Source organism: Synchiropus splendidus, chromosome 6 (assembly GCF_027744825.2).
Source record: "Synchiropus splendidus isolate RoL2022-P1 chromosome 6, RoL_Sspl_1.0, whole genome shotgun sequence".
Lineage (NCBI taxonomy): Eukaryota > Metazoa > Chordata > Actinopteri > Syngnathiformes > Callionymidae > Synchiropus > Synchiropus splendidus.
Genome location: NC_071339.1, coordinates 14,249,095 through 14,259,922, shown reverse-complemented (window position 1 = coordinate 14,259,922; position 10,828 = coordinate 14,249,095). Strand labels below are relative to the sequence as shown.

General features: G+C 50.4%; 1 protein-coding gene across 1 annotated transcript; it reads left to right on the top strand.

Moving 5' to 3' along the window:
* Positions 1 to 2,911: 2,911 nt before the first annotated feature.
* LOC128761226 (uncharacterized) lies at positions 2,912 to 7,934 on the top strand. Its single transcript, XM_053869308.1, has 2 exons — positions 2,912 to 7,662; positions 7,734 to 7,934. The coding sequence occupies exon 1, from the start codon at positions 3,569 to 3,571 to the stop codon at positions 5,174 to 5,176; it is 1,608 nt and encodes a 535-aa protein (XP_053725283.1). The 5' UTR covers positions 2,912 to 3,568; the 3' UTR covers positions 5,177 to 7,662; positions 7,734 to 7,934.
* Positions 7,935 to 10,828: the final 2,894 nt, after the last annotated feature.

Here is a 10,828-nt window from a genome sequence, read left to right as displayed (position 1 = left end):
TAACACTTTCAGATGCAGGAGTCTCCTGGGCAGTTGTTTTACTGACACTCATTGATAAAAAAAAAACCCCAACATATTTTTTATAAGGATTCTTTCCCTTACTACAAGCTAAGTGGCTATAGTTTTGTTATTCTTCTTTCATATATTTATGCAAGATAAGCATACAGTTGTATCAGCTGATCATGTGTGATCGAACAAAGTGAAAACTACGGGCGGAAAACACAGCTGGCAACATAGATCACAGCAAAGAAACATCACAACTGAATGAAAGAAACACCTCGGACGCTTGGACCCTTGAAGGGATGGACCAGGTGTGGACGGCAGCACATTGGAGTGAGAGTTGTTTACAATCTTGTGTCTTTATTGCCATCATTTCTGTCAAGATCAAAATGTCCATCTGTTCTTCTTTGATTCGCTTCTTCGTGGGCTCTGTTCCACATCAAGGTTTGGGTCTGGAACAATCGGCTCTCCCTGCAAACGAAGACTTTTGCTCGTACATATTGAGCATGTGTAACCTTTACAATTCTTGGCTCTGACTGTTTTCAGAGTCTGAGTCTCCTGTCACATCAGATGTTTTTGAGTTGAAGATGCTTCAAGCTCCAAATTCAAAAAAACAAAAGGGCATTTTTGTGCCACTACAAAAACAGTGCAAAGAACATATGCAGCAATAAAAACTTGACTCTATTTGTCTTGAGGATGGATTTTAGTCACTCCATTGTGAGACTCCGTCAGAGTCCAGAGTCTGTTTATTTACTTCCCTTATTTCTGCTGTTGAATTGTCTTCCATCACCACATTAAAAATTCCGTCCCCCTACTTGAGCCCAAGCATGAGGGAACAAACCCAACCTGATCTTAAAGGCTGTAATGTTCTAACCAGCGATAAGCTCTGCCAGCCAACAGCACATTTTTAACATTTCCTCCAAACCCTCGCTGTCGTTATCTGATGTCGGAGAGTTTACTCTGGGATTTAGCGCGGCCCATGTGGAAGCGCTGTGATCTGGGGAGGAAATCCACACTAAGACAGACAAGCGAACCGCATCTGGAGCCCATTCTTTCCCTCAAAAATGTAGCTTGTCTGTCGTAGGGTTCAGCAAGCATGTTTGACTTCTGCTGGACAGCAGACTTGAAGGACTGGTCTGCAGAACGGGGGGTTTTTAGTCCTCCAACCTTTCAGTGAAGTCCAATCTCCATATCTGTGCAGCTGCTGTGCTCCACGGTGCAGAAGGCTCTGTTTGAGGAGGAGGAGCGCGTGAGGACTCTGTCCCAGAAGGTCCGCACGCTGGAGAAGGCCAACGGTCACCTGAGGGAAAAGGTGAAGACCATGAAGCGCCTGCTGCGCCAGGCCCAACGGGAAACCACCAAGGAGCAGCAGACCCTCAGCTTCAAACAGATCTACGACTCCAGGACGAGCCAGGGCCATCCGGACCAGGACACTGCCCAAGACCAGAAGAGCCCGCCTGCAAGGAAGGCCGCCAAAAAGCTCAAGAGATAAGACACATTTCATTTGAGTCTCAGCAAAGAAACTGGACTGGTTTGATTCAAGGATTCAAGGTTTTTAAATGATAATTACATTATGGTAAAAGTATTTTTAACTTTCCACATATTTACATTGGCTCTATGTGTGCATGTGTTCCTGGTTGATCCTAACTTGTGGGGACCAAATCTTGATCAAACACTATCCTTGTGAGGACCATGTGTCAATGTGGGGACCATTTGACTGGACACCACAAATCCAAGTCTCAATTTGAGGATGTTAACGTCAAAATAAGCGGGTCAGGCTTAAGTTTGGTTCAGAGTCCTGGTCATGGTCAACCTTTTTTGGATGGTTAAGTTAAGGATGAGAGTCTGGGGAAAGGGTTATGCAAATGAGAGGTCCTCACAAAGTGTGTGTCCAGATGAATGTGTTAATAATGTGCACATGTATGTACTTGATGTGTGTGCTTAAAATTGTTTTTCTGCAAATGAGCATCTTAAAAACCAGCTAGTGTTTCCTGCTCGTGTCGACAGCAGACACATTCCGTATCCAGAGACACAGTGTTTGATCTTCCCTTTCTGTGCTGGTCGCATCATGTTTGTTTGTTTGTGTCGTGAAGAGCAGAAGATGTCGGTGGCATAGTGTTGGGATGTGACAGAACTTGAACGTGTGGAAGCCCAAACATAATCTTTGTCCTCAAACTTGTTTAGCTCTCGCCGTAGTTCATGTCATGTTTCCTCTCTTGTTGCTGTCACGTCTGTTTCCGGGTGCTGAGCACTCGGCCAGCGATGCTGCTCTCGTAAACAAGTGTGCCATTTATCATCTTGGATTTGTGTAGAACAGATTTTTGTAACAATATTTTCTAGTAAATGATTTTAAAATAAATGATCATGGAGCTTTTTTTTTTGTTCGATCAAAGGAGAGGAGGAAATCATTGGCTGCTTTGTGTGAGAAGCGGGAGACACTTTCAAGTTACACCAAGTAATAACGAAGAGTGGGCGAGTCCATCAGGGTGGACATGTTAGGAGACCAAGTTGGAGAGGAGAGTGCAGAGTTGGAGCAAGAATGTTGGAGATGAAGGAGGAGGAGGACAACAGTGAGATGATGAAGGTGTGACTGGAGGAGGATGAAGATGGTGCCCTAACCTCACCTGCTTGTGAGAGATTCCACCCGGCACTCTGGTTTCCTCCCACTTACTGACACCTGAGCTCTCAGGGTGTCTGTTGCCTCTTGCCCTGTGCAGCTGGTACATGCTCAAAGATTAACTAGTTCTATGTCATACGTGCGTCGCCCTCTAACGGGCTTCGCTATTGGTTTAACCACTCCGAGGCTCCGCCTCGCGCCTGAGAACTGATTGGCTTAACTCCCCACCCAGGAAGGCTCCACCTCTCCCCATAAATCCCCCTGTTCATCACCATTCGTCTCCTTTTGTCACTCAGCCTTTGAACTGTTCCGTTGTGGATTATCGCCATCGGGTGTTATGGAGAGAACGTGCGCTTCTTGTGAGTACTTACTGGACGAAGGGGATTCACATGACCGTTGTTTTACCTGTCTGGGACCGCGTCATGTGTCGGAGTTCGACACATGTATCGCATGCGCCGACCTTCCTGCTGGGGAACGGCGGAGAAGGGAGGCCCTCCGCTCGTGGTTCGACGGCCTGGTCGAGAAGGCCACGCCGCCCGAGCCCGCGGCGCCGCAGCCACCGACCAACGGTAAGGTCAGGCGGCCGCAGATGAAGCCTTGGGACGAGTACGATGAGAGCGACGAGGTCCGGGTCTTCGTGGAGGAGGACCCGGAGCTTCTGTTCGTCGACGACGTCCCCGCGCCAGCTCAGGACTTGGTCCTGCGGCAGGGCCCGAGTGAGGATGTAGGGGAGGAAGCGGCCGCTCCTCCACCACGACGTTTCCCACTCGACGATATGCCAGAGCTCTTCGCGTCGGCGATGGAGCGGTTGGGATTAAAACCCCCGCAGGAGCCAGAGCCCCCTGCGGAAGAAGACTTGACTCGGTGCACGAGCTCAAATCTAAGCCAGGGAGGAGGCCGTCAACAACGTGCCCGAAGATTCCGTCATTGTGGGGATTCTTAAAGACGGACATGGAGGCCCCCGGCGACCGTCACGGTCGCTTACGAACCGTATGCGAAGGTGGATGGCGTCGACTGGAGGAAAGGCCTCCCACCGCTGGGCGACACGCTGGCCTTTGCCTGGCGCCAACCACTTCGCCGTGGGCGACGGGGAAGCAGGTCCTCCCGGACGAGCATTCCCGCTATATTTATGCCCTGGTGGACAGGGCATACAATTGTGCGACCCAAGTCATGGCGTTGGCCAACAATATGTCTCTTCTGGCCTGCTCCATGGACAGGATGCTCTATGGCAAGGAGGACCTGACCCCAGAGGAGCTACACGAGGCCCAAGTGTCCATGGGGGCCTTCTTACAGATGGCGCAGGCCTTCATCAAGGCCGGAGGCCGGACCCAAGCGCTGATGCAAATGACAGCGCGAAGCATGTGGCTTGGCCTTTCGGGACTGGGGAACAAAGAGAGACGCGTCCTCGCTGCTGTCCCCATTTCTGAGGACACGCTGTTTGGTGAGGGGATTAATGACCACGTGGAGAAGTTGGAGAGTTCCCACAAGTATGCTCTGCCTGGTGATTCAGGTACTGTTGATGGTACTGTGTCATTGTGTGGTGATGCGTCACGAGGTTCCGCGGTTCTGGCTTCGCTGAGGCCTTTTCGACGCGTTCTCCAAGTAGGAGTTACGACGCCGCCATCTTCACGAACCGCTGAGTCCGAGGTGTGTGAGAAGACGGTCGGCCATTTTGTGCGCCCTCCAGTGGACGAGGGCGGCTCACATGGGAGGTTCGCCTTTAATGTTTCTCCATCAGCCAAGTCCACGCACGGGGCTGAATATGGTACGTCGCGTGGCCATTTTGGGGACGCCTGGAGACTACAGACCCCAAAGTGCGCCGCGCCTACTCAAGCTGACCTTTCTTTGCTGTCTGGCATGCAGCCCTTTCGGGGGAGCCCCCTCACCACGGAAGTCAGACGTGGGGGGGCCAACGTGTCTGCAGCTGGGCGTTCCTCCGCTGACTCAGTTTTACACGGAGTGGGTCAGAATGTGTGGACCTCTCGCGCCATGGTTCGACAGGACGTTAAGGAGAGGTTATGCTCTCCAGTTCTGCCGACAACCACCTCGGTTCCAGGGGATCCGGTCATCGACACCCCGCACGATGCAGGAGAGAGAGTGTCTCGACCAGGAGGTCTCGACTTTATTGGAAAAAGGGGCGGTGTCGAGAGTGCATCACGAAGACAGGGAGAGGGGTTTTTTCTCCCCGTATTTCCTGGTGCCAAAGAAGTCCGGGGGGCTGAGACCCATCTTGGAGCGTGTGAGAGCCTGCGATGTCATGTCGCTACTGGGACTCATGTCAGCAGCGCACCCAGTAGTGAAACTGGGGCTGTTACATATGAGAAGAATGCAGAGATGGTTCAGCCGCTTGAAGCTGGACCCGGTGAAGGACAAGAATTGCCGACTGGTGCTGTCCGGCCAGGCGCGTCGGGATCTGGTGTTCTGGGACTCTCGGGCACGTCTGATGGGGGGCATGCCGGTTGGTTGTGTTCCGCGATATCTTCACGTGTTCACGAGTTGATGGCGGTGGAACTAGTACTTCACCACTTTGCTCCTTTCATCGAGGGGCACCATGTATGATAAGGTCGGACAAATCCACTGCTGTGGCCTCCCTGAACAGACAGGGGGGTGTCAGGTCACCCGCTCTCCACAAGGTGGCCGCAACCATCTTAGTATGGGTGGACAGTCATCTACTGTCACTGAGAGCACGCCACGTCCCGGGGTCACTCAACGTGGGAGCAGACAGGATGTCGCGAGGGGGCGCCCTGATGGAGGAGTGGGAGCTGTCTCCTCGACTTATGACGTCGGTCTGGAACCGATTCGGATTACCAGTTGCGGATCTGTTCGCAACGAAAGCAAATGCAAAATGCCCCCTCTGGTTCTCTTTGAGACCGTCGGACTGCCCTCCGCTGGGGGTAGATGCTCTGGCGCATCGTCACTGGCCACGGGGGCTCCTGTACGCTTTCCCTCCGTTGAGTCGCATGATGCCACTGCTGCAACGGATAAGAGATCAGAAACTGACAGTGGTGGTGGTGGCCCCGGAGAGTCCGGGCACCAGGTGGTTCCCCAACCTAGTGGAGCTAGCGGTGGGGGAGCCATGGCCAGTCCCCAACGTGCCTTGGGCCCTGACACAGGCGGGTGGGACGATCTTGTCTCGCCCTGTCCTCGGACGTCCACTCAAGGTTTGGTTGCTGAGAGGGTGAGACTGGCTAACCTGGGTTTATCTGATTCTGTGGTTTCCACGATTCAGAGTGCTCGGGCTCCAGGCCACCACCAGAGCGTATGCTTCAAGGTGGCGGGTCTTCGACGCCTGGTGCAGAGGAAAGGATCTGGTTGCAGTCTCTTGTCCCTTGTCTGGGGTTCTGGGCTTCCTGCAGGAACTTTTGGACAAGGGCCGTGCAGTCTCTACACTGGGAGTGTTTGCAGCTGCCATTACTGCGGGCCATGAAGGTTTTGGTAGGTTTTCAGCCAGGAGTCACCCTGTCGTGAAACGCTTCTTACGTGGTGCTCGCAGGATCAGACCAGTTGCGAGGACTGTGGTCCCGCGCTGGAGTCTTCAAGTGGTCCTGGAGGGACTGTGCGGCTCATCTTTTGAGCCTTTGGCCTCTGCTCACATTGAAATGGTGTCATATAAAACTGCACTTCTTTTGGCCCTGGTTTCTGCTAAAAGAGTTGGGGACTTGGCAGCATTGTCAATCATGCCAACATGTTTGTCTTTTGGGGCTGATGGTGATTCGGTCACCCTCCAACCGAATCCATCTTATATCCCTAAAGTGATCACATCGACTTCCCGGTCGCGGATCATCTCTTTGAGAGCTTTCTCACCTCCGCCACATCAGGATGAGCAGGCGGCGCGTTTGCACCTGCTCTGTCCAGTGAGGGCCCTGGCGGCTTACCTGGACCGTACCAAGGGGATACGAAAGTCGGAGAGACTTTTCAGATGTTTTGGTGGTCAGTCGGCCGGGAGAGCGGTGACCACACAGCGCTTAGCTCATTGGCTCTGTGCAGCCATCTCCACAGCATATGAGGCCACAGGAGCGGAGCCTCCAGCTGGGTTGAAGGCTCATTCGACCAGGGCCATCTCCACGTCGGCTGCCTTGTTCAGAGGTGTTTCGATGCTGGACATCTGTGAAGCTGCATCATGGTCATCGGCTTCCACATTCGCCCGAGCATATCTCAGGGATATGGCTTCGGGATCCGTGGCCCATTCAGTCTTGCAGACGGTTTCAGGGCCATCTTGAGGTGGGTCACTGGTCGTGCTTGGCTTCTGTTTCGGCTGGTCCTTCGGTTGAGGGCCATGCTGGGAGGGAACTCATCCCTACGGGCTTCGCCGAGGTGTTAAACCAATAGCGAAGCCCGTTAGAGGGCGACGCACGTATGACATAGAAATAATAGTTACTGAACGTAACTTCAGTTCTATGAATACGTGCGGAGCCCTCTAACGGTCTGCCCAGCAGGCCCTGTTCTCCCTGAGTTTCCAAAAGGAGACGAATGGTGATGAACAGGGGGATTTATGGGGAGAGGTGGAGCCTTCCTGGGTGGAGAGTTAAGCCAATCAGTTCTCAGGCGCGAGGCGGAGCCTCGGAGTGGTTAAACCAATAGCGAAGCCCGTTAGAGGGCTCCGCACGTATTCATAGAACTGAAGTTACGTTCAGTAACTATTATATCTGTATGAAGTCCGTCACTAAATTGGAACAAGGCTTCCTCAGATGTCACATGTGCACCATATGGGAGCTCAGGGTGCCAGTTGTGACCAAGCTACGTTACCTGATGTTTGTTTGGACGGTTTCATTGACTCACTAATCAGATTCACATGACATCACAGCTGAAGTGTTTAATTTCATTGTGACATAGTTCTGGACTTTCAAAACCAGCTTTTCCTCCAAACCTTCAGCTAAATGTCTTACAGATGCTGTAGCGCTGGACTGAGCAGAGAACAAACACATCACTTTCACACGGTTTACGAGCACCTCTCGGGCTCACACTCACTCTGGATCTGGGGACGCGAGCCAAAGATGATGGACACAAACAGGAACCCCCGACAACTGTGTAGCTGCAAGACAGATGTGAGAAACCCCCTGGTGCTGTGGTGGTCTCCTCCGCAGGTTTATTTGTCTTCTTCTCTTTGTGTCTTCAGACCCGAAGCTGTTCAGAGCTGCTAATTGGTGAGAACGTTCCATGATGACCGTGTCAAGATTGCGATCACGGGTCGAGTTAGCACCGGCTCCGGCAACACTACGAGGAGGCCATGACTCCTGTTGAGACTCAGCCACGACCAGTGTTGCCACAGTTACTTTGAAAACAAAACAAAGTGATATATTGTCATTTATATAATAAAATGTGGGGAATGCCCCATTAATTCTGTTATTATTTTACTTTTTTATTTTTTTTTTAAACTACAAGTCAGAAGTCTATAAGTCTCAGTGTGTCACGTCTCCACCTGGAGGCAGTAGTCGCACTTAAGTGGCTACTGTTAGTCGCCTCTACCCGCTGTCGCGCCGAGGATCATTTTATTTCTGACTTTCGAGAGACAATGCAACATCAGTACATCACACCAGTACCGTTTCTTCCTGCACTAAAGAAAAAATAATCTGTAAAAGTCTAGAAATCTATTATAGGTGTCGTTTAACTTGACCTATCGAGAGGATTAAGAAAAAACTGGTCCGTAGTTGTTTGAGTCTGCAGTTTCGACATATTGGGAGGCTACTTTATTTCGCTCTCTTTAACCGGTGATTTCTGCGCATTGGTGGACCCTGCAGGGTTAATACCGTCATTTATAGCAGACACTGATACAAAGTAGTGGCTGTATTATCAGCTAGAAACGTGCATCTCTCTCCTCACAACACTGTTATTTACTGCCGTGTAGCCGGCAGCTTGCCGCGTGAGCTGCCCGCGTGTTGAAACCGTGACTGGCGTGTCGTGTAGGAAGCGAATGAAAATATTTCACTTCCCGACAATGGCAACAATAGTAACGCACGGTGACTTACATAAGTAACTTTAATTTGATTACTTTCTTTTTACTAAGTAACGCATTACTGGCATCACTGGCCGCGACACACCAGGCCTCCACACTTGACACATGACTGGGAGGCCCAGATGTTGCCTCTTCTTTCAGCATCGGGGGTCCCCTCCACCAGACTCCTCCACCTGAGCCCATCACCTCGTTCTCACACCAGTCCTCGCTGCAAAAAATGGAGAATATTAAGATACTAATACAGAGCTGAGAGTTTTAGGTCGTAGTAAAGCTTTTAAAAATAAGAGAGTTTGGCTCTGGAGCAGAAGAACTACTGTAAAGTAGCTACATCACAACAAATCCTTCACAAGTAGAGGTGAATGGTTCAGAGAGAGTGGGAGTGACAAGATCAAGGGACCAGATCAAAGTCTATCAGAGGGACGTGTGTCAGGGCTTGTCAAGAAGATTGAACCCAGTTGCTGTATTGGTGCAGGTTTACAGATGACATGGGAGAGAGAGGGTAGTTTTAACAATTTTTTATAGTGAATAATGTAAACACAAAAGATGAACTGGAACGATGAACCAAAGCCTGACTAAGGGGGACAACGGAAAATGCACTCGGAGGTTGCTCACGAGGTCCAAGTAACAAAAATCGCTTGATGGTGGATCTACTCAGACACACACAACGAATAACTATAATGCAGAGAAACGGAAAAGGTGAGTCAGAGAGTTAGAGAGTTTACAGTGAGGACGTGAACCAACCATCTGGCGACACGAGCTGGAATGTGTTGAAATCCATGCGAGCTTGATTTGAAAAATGAGTCCCAGCCGTGTCGCTTGAAAAGCTGGGGAAAAACGAGGAAATGGAAACATGAAACCGAACAGGCAAAAACAAAATAAAAGCACCAGAGAAAACAGAACATAACAATGTGGAGAAGTTTGGAGAGAAAGTTAGGGAGCACAGATGGTTTGGACACATGGAAAGGAGAGACAGAGTTGGACCATGGATGTTGGAGAGGAAGGAGAGGAGGACAATGATGAGGACCACAAAGGAGCGAGGGTGATGATGATGGACAAGCAGGGAAGCAATGCCTGTGTTTGTTGTAGTGCTCATTAGTAGTTGTCTTCACAGTAACATGTCGACTGCCAGCACATTGAGGTCCATGATGTGATCTCGCACCACGTGGAGCAGCGAGCATGGATGACTCACCACTGCAATCCTCCCTCCATCTGATCTTCTGATGCCAGCCAAACAATTGAATACAATTGATGAGATCAAAGTGAAGGCCAACACAAGTCCAACTTGCTGGCAAGAGCTCCAGCAGAAACCATGGTTGAGAAGGCTTGGGATCCCTCTGAGGTCCTGAATCGACACTCTGATCTTCTCATGTGACTTCTGTCTCCTCTCTTGTTCTGGGAAACTCAAAATCCCGGAGAAAGAATGCCAGCCGCCATATTTTCCACCACAGATGTTTACAGGTTTTAAGTGACTTGTTTTTCATTACGGACTTTGCCAAGACTTTGGAGGGAGGATTGTTCTTCTGTGGCTCTCTGGTTTTCCACTCCACCATCGGCGGAGTTGTCTGAATTTCTCCACCTCAAACTGAGGATGGCCTGCAGCTGCAGATTTTATACATAGCTCAGATTGTGTGTAGAGCACAGCGCCATCGTGTGGAGCGCTGCAGGCATGTAGATTAACCAGGTGGCATTTTTTCCAGATGACCAAACAAAGAAGATGTTTGTATACCTGCAGGTTAATGAAAAGCAGATGTCTTCTGTGGCAGATTTGGGTTTTCCAGTGCCACGTCCTGCCTGGTTTCCAGCAGCCATGACGGTCTGTTGGACTTGTCCTCAGTAAACCAAGAGATCAAGTCTCTGATAGGTGGCGCTGTGCCTTCTTTTTCACTTGGGGAAACATCAGTTTTAATATCATGGTAAAGCATTCATTCTTGCAACAAGCAACCTGTGATGGCATTTCAGCGTGACCCATTGCACCTCAGAGACCAGCTTTGTGTCTACAGACACAGACACTCAAGGACAACTACGACTGTATCTGACGTTAGAGGTTCATCCTTGGTTCATTCAGGAGGTCAGTATGCGCCGCAGGAGCCAATGCAGATCTCAAGCGAGTTCCATACAAATGTGTTAGTGAGTGAGTGTTTGTTCCAGCCACGAGAGAAGTCCGTTGTGTTTTCATAAATATGACCGTGCGTCCATTTCAGAAAAGCATGTGTTCACTGCTGTCGTTTTCATTTTCAGATCCAGATGTTGATGAAAAG